Source organism: Lagenorhynchus albirostris, chromosome 1 (genome assembly GCF_949774975.1).
Source record: "Lagenorhynchus albirostris chromosome 1, mLagAlb1.1, whole genome shotgun sequence".
Classification (NCBI taxonomy): Eukaryota; Metazoa; Chordata; class Mammalia; order Artiodactyla; family Delphinidae; genus Lagenorhynchus; species Lagenorhynchus albirostris.
Genome location: NC_083095.1, coordinates 86,558,231 through 86,571,875, shown reverse-complemented (window position 1 = coordinate 86,571,875; position 13,645 = coordinate 86,558,231). Strand labels below are relative to the sequence as shown.

Below are 13,645 nucleotides of genomic sequence, written 5' to 3'. Positions count from 1 at the left end.
TGGCAAAGGAGGCACAATAATCTTAAATTCTGGTTCTCAAACTTTAATGCACATCAGAATCACCTGGAGGGACTGTCAAAACAGATGGCTGGGTTCCATCTCCAGAGTTTCTGATACATAGGTGTGGGATGGGATTTCTAACAAGTTCCTAGGTGATGCTGATGCTACTACTTCAGAAACCACACTGAGAACTGATCTAAAGGTCCAATTGGTACTAGGCTGCCCAGAACTTTACAGATATTCAATAAATACAGTGAATAGGTAAAATATAAGATAATAAATCGATGTCTTCTCCCATGAATTTTTCTTTCAGACTTATCTATGGTATACTGTATTTAAAAGGACAGAATTTTCTCACTGATGAATGAGGGGACAGGTTCCCTGTTTAATATTCAGTAGACTAATTTTTTAAAGTTATAACATAAAACAGATCAGTGGTTGCCTGGAAATGAGGGTAGAGGGAAGGCAGTTGCAAAGGGACATAAGAAAACTTTTGAGGGTGATAGATCATATTGATTGTAGAAATGGTTTTAAGGATGTATAAGAAAGTCAAAACACACAAAATTGTACTCTTTAAATATATGGAGTTTTTTAATATAAATTCTACCTCAATAACGTAAGAAATGTTAAACATATAAAAAGTATATGTGATTTCACATTTTTACTAAGGATTCAACTAAGCAGGCAGAAAGGTTCAAGAAATGTGAGCTATGGTTTCTTCCTCATAAAACTACAGAAGCTGAGGTTCGGAAGCAATCCAAAGATTTGGAAGTTCCCCATTCCAACAGTGAGCAGGTCTCCTATGGTTGCTCCTACTTCTTCTCCATGACTGTAAAGATAGGGAACAATTTATTCTATGTGCACTTGTATCTTCAAGTCTTTTTTTTTTTTTTTTTTTTTTTGCAGTATGCGGGCCTCTCACTGCGCCACCAGGGAAGCCCGTCAAGTCTTTTTAAAATGAGCCAACTTCTAATATGAAAGACATTAAGGAGTTCATCCCCAGGAGTCCCTCCTTCCACTTTCTACCCATGAGTGTCTTCTTCCTCCTAAGCAGAACACTTCAAAGATGGGTGGTACTGGGCTTCCCTGGTGGTGCAGTGGTTGAAAGTCCACCTGCCGATGCAGGGAACATGGGTTCGTGCCCGGGTCCGGGAAGATCCCACATGCCGCGGAACAGCTGGGCCCTGTGAGCCATGGCCGCAGGGCCTGCGCGTCCGGAGACTGTGCTCCACAACGGGAGAGGCCACAACAGTGAGAGGCCCGCGTACCCCCCCCAAAAAAAAAAAGATGGGTGGTACTGCAAAGTGCCTTCTCTCGTTTCCTCATCTATGAATTGGGGATAAAACTACCCACCACATAAGATTGTTATACAGATTTCGTAAAAAATTCTAAGTGTCTGGCATCTCCTTAGAAGAAGCTCAGTAAATAGCTCCTTCCTGCTCTAAATCCTTCTCTGTGACACATACAAAAAAGATAATGAAAATAATCACATGTGTTTTCTGAAGGATTACTTGATAATCTTCAAACCAAGATTTAACATTAAAAGATTAAACAGTTTAAAACTTCATCAAATCATAAAGTTGTAGAAATTGACAGATTTTTTTTTCCAGAAACTAATTTTTTAGCACAGTCTATCCCCTAAAGTGTTTCAAATTGTTGATGAAACTGCTCTATTTTGGTGATGATGATCACTTTCTACTCTGGCAGGTCTAGTGAATTAAATGCTCCCCAAGCTGAATCAGAAAAGGGACAGGCAGACAGTTACTGCATGTGCTATCAATGCCCACTCCCCAAACAAAAAATCCCTTTGATGGATGCCTTAAAAATTATTTATCCTAGAGCTTTCAAAATAGTGACACAATTTCCTATACTTGGAGACAGCAATCAAAGGCGTGGATACGTAAATATTATGTTTTCTGACTTATTCTATTATCTTCAGGAATATTGGGGAATGTGCTCCCATTATTAAAAGATTCTGGCCAAAGCTGGAAGAAAACAGAACAATGATTCCCTGGGGATAAAAAGAGGGGACTATAGCCATTAGTTGCACACTCATGTCCTCTGCCCAGTTTTTAGTCTAAAAGTAGAATTATTCCTGAGTGTCCATTTTCAGAACATACTAAATCCAGTGTATTCAAATTTTTTATTAACTTAGTTTCATCTTATCAATTGACAAAAACAAAACAAAACAAAACACAAATCGGAGTTCAATGTGGTTACAGCCTAATCATTCACATAGCAAGTTGAAAATTACTAACTTACCTGGACGATTACTTCTATGTTATGTGTCCTATTACTGTAGTTTCTTGGATTCCACTTTAGTATGAAAATAGGACCAGACAAATGACTAGCTTGCCCTAAATGAACTCCATCAATCTTAACTGCGACTGAAGTAATGGAAGATAAGGAAAACACCAAGACTCTAAAATGAGAGCATAAATGCATGGTTTTAGGTATTTGGCATTGTTTTTATAAAGAAGAATAACCCTATTATAACCTGAAAAGATGTAAGTACAGTTGGCCTTCCGTTGGTTGATCTGCGAGTTACTGGGATGTGGAACCTGTGGTTTCTACCAACAATGGATCGAAAATATTCAGAAAAGAAAAATTTCAAGAAAGTTCCCAAAAGCAAAACTTTAATTTGCCTCTCGCCAGCAACTATTTACATAGCAGTTACATTGTGTTAGGTATTATAAGTAATCTAGATATGATTTAAAGTATAGGGAGGATGTGCATAGGTTATATGCAAATACTACACCAGTTTATATAAAGGACTTGAGCATCTGTACACTTTGGTATTCCCAGGGGGTCCTGGAACCAATCCCCCAGAGATACCGAGGGACAACGGTAAGGCAGACCATTACATTGTACAAATGTTCATATGACACTCTTCATATGATCTGGTTTCTTTCTAAATGGTGGCTTCTGGAGTTGTATAATTCAGCCAACCTGAATTGGTGAGAAATCAGAAACTATTCTAAATCTAAATCTGATATCCAGCTCCTATCAAGAAACCTGACCAAGAGATGTATGTTCCACTTACCTAGTGATCAAAAGAAATAAATTAAAGCATATTGGTACCCTTTTTTTCCAGAATAATTAGTAAATTTTTTTAAAAGTACAATATCCAATAATGATAAGAGTGCTGTGAAACTGGCACTCATATTGCTTGGTAACATTATAAATTAGTATCTGTTTTAAAAAGTAATCAGGTACCTTGTGCACTGCTGGTGGGAATGTGAAATGGCGCAGCCACTGTGGAAAACAATGTGGAGGTTCCTCAGAAAATTAAACATAGAATTACCACATGATCTAGCAATCCCACTTCTGAATATATACCCAAAGAACTGAAAGCAGGGACTGGAACACATATTTGTACACCCATGTTCATAGCAGCATTATTTACAGTAGTGAAAAGGCAGAAGCAAAAATGTCTATCAACAGATGAATGGATAAACAAAATGTAGTGTATATATGCAATGAAACAGTGAATACTCAGCCTTAAAAAGCAAGGAAATTCTGAAACATGCTTCAAAATGGATGAGGACATTATGCTAAATGAAAGAAAGCCAGTCACAAAAGGACAAATACCGTATGATTCTCCTATGAGGTACCTAGAGTTGTCAAATTCATAGAGACAGAAAGTAGAATTGGTGGTTGCCAGGGGCTGGGGGGAGGGGGAATAGGGAGTTAGTGTTCAATGGGTACAGAGTTGCAGTTTTGGAAGCTGAAAAAAATGGTGATGATGGTTGCACAACAATATAAAGGTACTTATTGCCACTAAAAATGCTTAACATGGTAAATTTTATGTTATGTATATTTTACCACAATTTTCTGAAAAAGAATAATGATTTTAGTTGCAAAAAAAAAAAGTAATCAGGCAATCTTTATCAACAGTCACAAAGGAATTCAAACTATTTCACCTAGAATCCTATTTCCAGAACTCTATCTAAAGCAATTATTCAAATGAAGGAAGAATCTATATGCATCAGATGTTCATCCTCAAATTAGAAAAAAATCTGAAAGTTCACCAATAAGATAGGAAAATGGTTAAACTGTGGTCCATTCTCTCTGTTGACAGAAAAAAAATAGCAATTAGAATACACGGTGCCCTATGATTACGACTGTGTAAATACAGGCCTGAAAGAGAATGCCTGAGAAGGAAAACTCATGTTAATAATAGTTCTATTGGGGTATGGGGGGGGAGTGGGACAGGGATACACATATAATCCCATTACTCTATTTTCCAAAAGTTATGTTATACTGCTTTTCAAAATAAAATTTAAAAGAGTATATTAAAACAAGTGCCCTTATGTTTGCAAAAGGTTATGTCTCTTTGCAAAAGGAATGTTAATGTCTCATTAAGATTCTATTTAATACTACTCAGCCATAAAAAAGAACGAAATAATGCCATCTGCGGCAACATGCATTCAACTAGAGATTACCATACTAAGTGAAGTTAGAAAGACAAATACCATATAGTATCACTTATATATGGAATCTAAAATATGACACAAATTAACCTATCCATGAAACAGCAACAGAATCAGGGACATAGAAAATAGACTGGTGGTTGCCAAGGGGGAGGGGGTGGGGGAGGGAAGGACTGGGAGTTTGGGATTAGCAGATGCAAACTGTTATATATGGGATGGGTAAACAGCAAGGTCCTACAGTACAGCACAGGGAACTATATTCAATATCCTGTGATAAACCATAATGGAAAAGAATATGAAAAAGAATATATACATGTATAACTGAGTCACTTTGCTCTCAGAAGTAATTAATACATTGTAATTCAACAATACTTCAATAAAAAATAAATTAAAAAAAAGATTCTATTTATATGCACTGTCAAATTCATATGCCAAATGATTTTTCAATTCCGGAAGGTTTACATAGCTTTTGCTTTTTTGAAAGGCTATGAGGCAAAACAAAAAAAAATATACTTCTGATATATGATGTAAATTTTTTAAAGTAGGATACAAATGAATAGGTACATTATGATTACAGCAATGTAAAACCATGCATATAAAAAAGCAAGAATAAAAGACAAAAATAATAATAGTAGGATTATGGGTTTCTAGATTTTTTTTTATTTCAGCAGCTTAAAAATTATATACTTTTTAACTGAATAGGAATGAAACAGTAGGCAATTTATATAATGTTTAGATTGCTGAGAAAACTAAAGTAGAGCATCTCATAGCTTTCACATAAGAATGCAATCACAATGACTTACTCTTCATCAATATCAAACTGAAAGTAAATTCTGAAAAACTGCTACATACCTGATGTGTGTTGAGTGAAGGAGTCTTTCTAGTGGTTCATGTTTAGCAGAACTATAGAGGAGTGATTTAGGATTAGTGATAAGAACCACAGGCCACTCGCCAAAGATCAAATCTGCAAAGCTAAAGAGGTCATGATCAAAAGCAAAGATCCGGTACCTAGACACCAGAGGACAATAAGGTAATTTAGTTACTTCATATTATAAGACGGCCTGAAGGATATATACAGAACAAATGTAAAACGATAAAATTATACTTTCTGAGATCATGAATTTGAATGCAGAGTAAATAATATTGTTCCTCTTTCTTCCCTTGCCCTTATCACTTTATACATTTTGGCACATGTGACATGTGTCAAAACTGGGATCTGACTGAAGCAATGAATTTTTACTGTGTCCTAGAACAATGCCTGGTACATAGCATGTACTCTTTAATTTTTAAATAAATGTTTGTTGAATTAAGTCATTTGATTTCTATACTTTAAGACTATTTTGAACCTAAAACATTCATCATAAGTCTAATAATATCTGACATTCTTCATCCCATCAACAATGCTACATAAAATATTAAAATAAACACACTTAGAAACCTTTAATTCTTCTTTTAAACTTTTATTTCTATAATTTCAAAGAAAACAGCAAAAGTTAAGTGGTTTTGATTTTCTAAATGCACAATGAAAGGTAAAACTATTCACTAAAAAGTAACCAAAGTTTTGTATTTTCTAACTTTTAGAACTAAGGAGAGAAATGATTAGCTATGGCAGAAACAATAGTGCTCACCAAATACTCCACGTGCTCCCCTGCATTTCCCAGTCTCCCTGGTATTAGGTTGGGGCCATGTGACTAGTTCTGGCCAATGGGCTGTGAACAGAAGTGACACGTATCACACTTCTGGTCCAAAGTACTTAAGAATGGATATGAGTTCTCTGTGATCTCTTGCCTGCCCTGGAATTGAGGTGTTGAAATAGTCACATTATAAGATGGAGGAAGTCTGAATACCTGAGTTACCCCATGGAGGAGAATTTCCCTGACTTATACTGATTTACATAAATGAAAAAATAAACATCTGTTGTGTTAAGCCATTGATATTTCTAGATTTATTTGCATCCACAACAAAGCCTAGTCTAACATTACTAATACACTAGCTGTTTTTAAAAACTCTCCTAGGGAATTCCCTGGCAGTCCAATGGTTAGGACTCCATGCTCTCACTGCTGAGGGCCGGGGTTCTATCCCCAGTTGGGGAACTAGGATCCCACAAGACACAGCCAAAAAAAAAAAACCTCTTCTATTGTACTAATATAATTTAAACGTTTATAAGGGCAGGTAAAGGTTAGGTCCTTTCAGTAAAACAAACTCCAAATAAAACCCCAGGGTTGGAATACAGGAGAGCAGGTGGGAAGAGAAAGAAAGGAAATGGCTCCATAATTAACATCACTTAACTTGTAACTGTAGCATTTATAAGAAATAAAGAAGCTGATCAAGGGTTAGGAAGGCTACCTGGTAAAGGCAATTCCAGCCCAGCCCACAGCCTCACAGTCATGAACAGACAGGTCTTAGTTCAAAGTAATTACAGTTGCCAACTAATCACAGGCTTCAAGCATAGCTCTTATACAGTTTCTAGAAAAGCCAACTGAAATGAATAAGTTCCTTCCAAGATATAAAGCTGCTTTTTAATGAATGGGAGTACAGTTGACCCTTGAACAATGAGGGCGTTGGGGCACCGACCCCCAAGCAGTAGAAAATCCGAGTATAATTTCCCAATCAGCCCTCTGTATCCTCAGTTCCACATCCACAGATTCAACTAACCACAGATTGTGTGGTACTGTAGTATTTTGTGAAAAACATCTGAGTATATGTTGACCTGCACAGTTCAAACCGTGTTGCTCAAAGATCAACTGTAGTTATTAGAAAGATAACATATTCAGCTCAACAAATATTCACTAAGTACCTAATATCTTCATAGCACTGGGTTTGACTAAGTTAAAGAGCAATTGATAAAAAACAATGAGGTGATACTTATTTATATTTAAACTTGCACTTAGTTATTCTCAAATATATCTATTTCGTTCTTCTCAATAAATATATATTTAACTATACTGTATCCTTTTGATAAATAAGTTATGTTTTCTCTTCAGAAGACTTTAACCTTAGATCTACCATATGACCCAGCATTTCCACTCCTGGGTATATATCCAATTTGAAAAGATACATGCACCCCAATGTTCATAGCAGAATTATTTACAATTGTCAAGATATGGAAGCAACCTAAGTGTCCATCAACAGAAGAATGGATAAACAAGATGTGGTACATATACAATGAAATACTACTCAGCCATAAAAAAAGAATGTAATTTTGCCAGTTGCAACAGTGATGGACTTGGAGGGTATCATGCTAAGTGAATAAGTCAGACAGAGAAAGACAAATGTTGTACGATACCACTTACATGTGGAATCTAAGAAATACAACACACTAGGGAATATAACAAAAAAGAAACAGACTTACAGATATAGAGAACAAACTAGTGGTTACCAGTGGGGAGAAGGAAGGGAGGAGGGGCAAGATAGAGGTAGGGGTTAAGAGGTACAAACTATTACATATAAAATAAGCTACAAGGATATATTGAACAGCACAGGGAATACAGCCAATATTTTATAATATCTATAAATGGAGTATAACCTTTAAAAATTGTGAATCACTATACTGTACAACTGTAACTTACATAATATTGTATAACTATACTTCAATTAAAAAAGTGTTTAATAATAATAATTTTTAAAAGACTTTAACCTTAATAAAACCAACTATAATCTGTTTGAAGAACTTAAATCACTAACATGTTGTAGCAATAACTAGAAAGGCAAATATCAAATTCAGGGAAAAAGATGACGTATTTCTAGCCCTAGTGTTTCTCAAAGTATGGTCCATTGAGCATCTGGTGGGCTTTTTAAAAAAAAGCAGTTTCTTGTGTCCTAACCCAGACCAACACAGCCAAAATCTCTAGAGACAGGGCCTGGTAATTTTTATTTTTCATAAGCTCCTCCATAGATCTCGTGTATACTAGATTTTGAGAACTATTTCCTAGAGGATGCATTTGAAAAGCCAACATAACATAGTGATGGCAAACATAATTGCTGCAACAAAGTTTTTGCATAAGGATAAAGACTGCCAGATACATATATTCCTTCAAAAACATAGAGATATCACATGTTTTTCCTTAACTGGGATCACTCACTCATGATAGTGATCAGAAAACTATCATTGCTTTAGCAAAACTTACACGTATAAGTTGTATTCTGTGGGGTAGTTCCCTTACCTTCTGTTATCCTTCCAGTCTCCCACCTCAAGTTCCAAAGTGCCCTGGAAGTGACGAGTGTGCAAAACAGGCATCAGTCCACCAAGTGTGTGGAGGTGCCCACACAAATAAGCTGTAGCCGAACTAACCAATGAAAAATAAATGAAATAAATGAACAAAGATAACTTGTGATGCCAAACTAATAAAAATATCTCTTCAGAAAAGCAAGATAGGTAGAACAACATAAAAGAATTAAAAGCAATTCATTTTGATTTTGGAAGCTTGCCTCACCTCATTATGGACCGAATTCCTGGTGATGGAGAAAGGATAGTGGATGTTGTGAAGTGTCCAAACCAAATACTGTGGTTGCTCCGACTACTTTCCTTGGCCAGTAATGAAAGATCCTCCATCTGTTTCTGAAATCAGAAAAACAGAAGGAGCTTTAATTAGAGCTCAGGCTGAAATCTAATGTCAAGAGGTTACACAACTCCCTTGAGGTTTTATAATATTACGTCTAAAGCTTAAACCCTACTAACCAGTGACCTGTATGGACCTCTGTAAGTTTCAAACTGTTTAAACATACAATTCATTTGATCCTAAAAATAACTCTGCACTAAGGAGGACAGGGATTATTCCCATTTGATAGATAAAGAAACAAATAAACAATCTTTAAATTACATAAATTTTTTTCTTTATTTATAAATTTCTTTGCAGCAATGAAGAAGAACCACTAATCTTCTCAGCCCTGTATACCACAGTGCAATTAATAAAGAGGATATTGAAACTAAACTTCTAAAACAAGATGAACATATGTCCACAGAAAGCCTTGTACCTGAATATTTACAACATTCTACTCATAACAGACAAAAACTAGAAACCACCAAAAAATTGCAGTATATCCATACCCATACAACGGAATACTACTCAGCAATAAAAAGGATATACACAGTAATAGGGATGAATCTCAAAAACATACTAAGCAAAAGAGGCCAGACACAAGAGTACCTACTGTATGATTTCATTTATGTAAAATTCTAGAACAAACAGCACTAATCTATACTGACAGAAAACCCATCAGTGGTTCCCTGGGACTGCAGGTGAAGACTAACAACACAAGAGAACTTTCTGGGGTAATGGAAATGTTCTGTCTTGATTGTGCTGACAGTTACACCAGTATATATATTTGTCAAAGCTCTTCAAATACTCAAAATGAGTGCATTTTATTGTCTGTAAACCATCCCTCATAAAGATGATTTCTAAAATAACTTGTATATATAAATATATACATTAATATTATCTCCAAAGTGCTTATAGCAATGAATTCCTGGGCCCTACTTTCAGAGTTTCTAATTCGTTACGTCTCAGACAAAGCCTAGGAATCTGCATTTTACAAAACAGCTGCTTTTCATGCAGATTATCAAATCATACCTTAAAAAACACTATTCTAAGGGGGAGGCTTTAAAATAATAAGCTGATCAACTCTGTCTAAAGACACTCAGTAGACAGGAAACAAAATATACCTTCCTTAAATAAAATGCCTAATAAACCCAAAGCATTTAACAATATTCTGCTCAAGTTTCTTTGAACCCTCATATCACTTTAAATCTTTCAGCACTTAGCAAATTCTGCCTTTTATTATAGTTATTTCTGTATAGGTCTTAAGCCCCCCCAGTACATTAAATATTCTAAGAGGCCAAGCACTTGATCTTATCACCCTTGTATTCTTATATATGGACACATATGTCTTGCATTTGGGCACGTGCTCAATAATGAGTTGACATTTGCCGTACCAAGAAATAATTAGAGGTTCTCAGATGTGACTTTCCATACAGTTTTAATCCAGCAACAATTTTCACCGAGCTTAACGAAAAATACTTTAAAAGAAACTTATTTAGGACTTCCTTGGTGGCACAGTGGTTAAGAATCTGCCTGCCAATGCAGGGGACACAGGTTCGATCCCTGATCTGGGAAGATGCCACATGCCGTGGAGCAACTAAGCCTGTGCGCCACAACTACTGAGCCTGGGCTCTAGAGCCCACGAGCCACAACTATAGAGCCCACATGCCACAACTACTGAAGCCCACACACCTAGAGCCCGTACCCTGCAACAAGAGAAGCCACTGCAATGAGAAGCCCGTGCACCGCAAGGAAGAGTAGCAAGTACACCGCAAGAAGAGTAGCCCCCGCTCATCACAACTATAGAAAGCCCGCATGCAGCAATGAAGACCCAATGCAGACAAAAAATAAATGGAAAAAAAAAAAAAGAAAACTCATTTACTTCGATGGTTGCTCTTCTCGTACCAAAAAAATATAGACCATTAGTTAGAAATGGCAACTGTGGGGATTTAGGAATATACCATATAGTATACAAAGCTGTATGCCCTGCGCCTTGCAAAGTGCATGCTGCACTTAGTACATATTTATTTTATTTTTTAAAAATATTTATTTGGCTGCGCTGGGTTAGTTGCGGCATGCAGGATCTTCGTTTTAGTATAAGGGCTCTTTTAGTTGCAGTATGCGGGCTCTTAGTTGTGGCATGCGGGATCTAGTTCCCTGACCAGGAATCAAAGCCTGGTCTCCCACATTGGGAGCAAGGAGTCTTAACCACTGGACCACCAAGGAAGTCCCAGTACATATTTAACAACTGTTTACTGAATTAATGTAAAATGTGAGGTACTGCTTTCCCAGATTTTGGAACAAGGACAGGGATAACAATAATAGGGTTCAAGTAGTCGATAATTTCTTCTAGCCATACCTGTAACCACAGCAGAATTTTCCTCAAGCATTTCTAGATAAGAACTTGTTTACCTAGTATAACTTTAAGTGAGCCGCATGTATCTGGGAAAAGATAAAATAGGTTAGCTGCAAAGGGAAGTGAGATTTTTTACTGTACCTGATCTAAAATTCCAAAGAAATTAAAAGGTCTCTTAGGCCCTGGATTTAGGGTGGCATCCAAAGAGATGAAAGAATAGTTGCCAAAGGGAGTACTGTGGACGTAATGGAAAGAGCCATCCCTACGTACAGCAGAATATTTCCTAAAAAATACAAGACAGGAAAGTTTTAGTGTAATCATAAAATAACAGAATGAGTTTAAATTCCTGCCCTAATATCACACTATATTTTGCCTCCCTTTGAAAAGGAAATTTCCGTGATCTGACAGAGAAATACACAAAACTAGATCCACAATGGATACATCGATTAAAAGAAATTTTAAAGATTTTCTCCCATTGTCTCCAAAGATTCAGGCAAACATATTCATCAGTAACCAAGCACAAGGTCACCAAGCAAAGCAGAGAAGTACGTGGCTAATTCCATTAAAATTTAAAACATTTTAAAAGAGATTAGTCAGAATCCAGGGAAATGGTATTTATCAATCATCAAAAATTTTAGTGAGGGCCTTCTAAGTACCTAGCAGAATTCTTGGTGTAGTGAGATACAACTGTTTACTTCTTGAAACAGGACTGCAGAGGCTTAAGTCACAATAAAGCCTTGCAAAGATGAAGTCATCAAGCCAGGAGAAAAATGTTAGGTCTGGGCCAGTAAATCTTTTTTCGGTTCCTAAAAATATATTGAAAACATACACAGGGTCCACATCCAGTAATGAAAGTCCTCACCACCTTAAGTATCAGCAGTATTCAAGTGTCCAGAAAGTTGGAGAGTAAAGATGGGTAACAGAGTACACAGCGTCGGCACTCATTAAGTATTTGTTGAATAAATGTGAAAGAAAGTATAGATTATATTTGGAGTATACCTTTATTATTCAAATGTCAGAACATTATAAGAAAATATCTAAGTGTCTTATATGATGTTTTACCTAAGAGCACATATGAAAAAAATACAAATAAACTTCTGAAATTTAATGTGCTATCAGGGAGCTATTTTTAAGCAACAGCCAACAAATACATCATAAATAAATATATTATCATAGATATTACAATTAATAGTCAATTAGCTCCTCTTGGTATATTTTGAATTTCTATTTCAGGGTTTTTTCCTCATTAAGATTTGTATTTATATTTTTCCTGCTTAGTTTGTTTTCAGAGTTATTCTTCAGGATCTTATAATCTTACATAAGTTGTTTTCTTTCCTACATTTTTGACATATTAAAATCCAACTATCTAAAATAAAATCCAACTACTTGAAAGCAGAGGTTAAAATATACAATAGTTTTTGAATTCTGGATTTTGGCATCTCTGAGTCATTGTAGAGATCAAGATTTAACCTTAAGATTTTTTTCCTTCCATTTGATATTTCTGTAATGTCTACATCTCTAGCAAAATGTCACATATTAAATCCGGATAAACTTTAGGTGGTTAGAAACAAAAATTTAAAGGTAAGAAACTTTAAAGTGACTAATAATTTTACCTTCCCAATAACTAATCAGTCCCTAAGTCCTACTGATTCTTTGAAAATGTCTGTTAAGCCCTTTCCCACAGTCGCCATCAAAGATACAAACAGTTAATAAGAAGTGAAAGATGTTCATCTCTGTCCTTTTCCTTCCTCACTTTAACAAAAGAGGACAACCTCCTCTTCCAAGTTAAGGTGACTCTAGTTATATGTTAACCAATGCTTTTTGACCTACCATCCTCAAATTCATGTCACCATCCCCATATCCATGACCCTTTTTCAGACAGGTATGTCTTATATTCATTTCAGGCCTTTTCCTTATGATGGTTAGACTGCTGCAGGATTCTTCTATTTGGTCTACACAACTCTAATCTCTCTCTTTTTCTTTTTATCCCTATCCCTATTTTGTTGTGTGTCTGCCCTTTATAAAATACTATTTTCATTGTTACTTATCTCCTTAGGAACCTATACTGGATTATAAACTATTACCCATCACATCTAAATTTTTGTGCTTGTCACTTGTCACTTGACACCTCCATAAATTGGCTCTACACTATCTACCCAGTGTCACACCAATCCTCAATATGAACCTTTATTCTGGTGATAGCAGTTTCCTTACTGCCCCCCAAAAGCTCATTCCAGCTTTTTAATGTATTTTTAAATTTTTAAAATTTATTTATTTGGCTGCATCGGGTCTTCATTGTGGCACACAGGATCTTCGTT

General features: G+C 35.9%; 1 protein-coding gene across 11 annotated transcripts in view; it reads right to left on the bottom strand.

The window, feature by feature from the left end:
• The window catches only part of TMEM62 (transmembrane protein 62), a 33,466-nt gene that overhangs the window by 13,293 nt on the left and 6,528 nt on the right, over positions 1–13,645 (bottom strand). For 7 of the 11 annotated variants that reach the window (XM_060148543.1, XM_060148554.1, XM_060148526.1 and 4 more), the window contains 6 exons: positions 11,469–11,610; positions 8,867–8,991; positions 8,597–8,719; positions 5,286–5,441; positions 3,217–3,255; positions 2,263–2,422 (listed from right to left, as the gene is read on the bottom strand). In XM_060148543.1, the coding sequence (XP_060004526.1) occupies positions 2,263–2,422; positions 3,217–3,255; positions 5,286–5,441; positions 8,597–8,719; positions 8,867–8,991; positions 11,469–11,610 (745 nt within the window). The remainder of the gene's footprint in view (positions 1–2,262; positions 2,423–3,216; positions 3,256–5,285; positions 5,442–8,596; positions 8,720–8,866; positions 8,992–11,468; positions 11,611–13,645) is intronic. The other 4 variants (XM_060148560.1, XM_060148535.1, XM_060148607.1 and 1 more) reach the window with 1 other exon arrangement.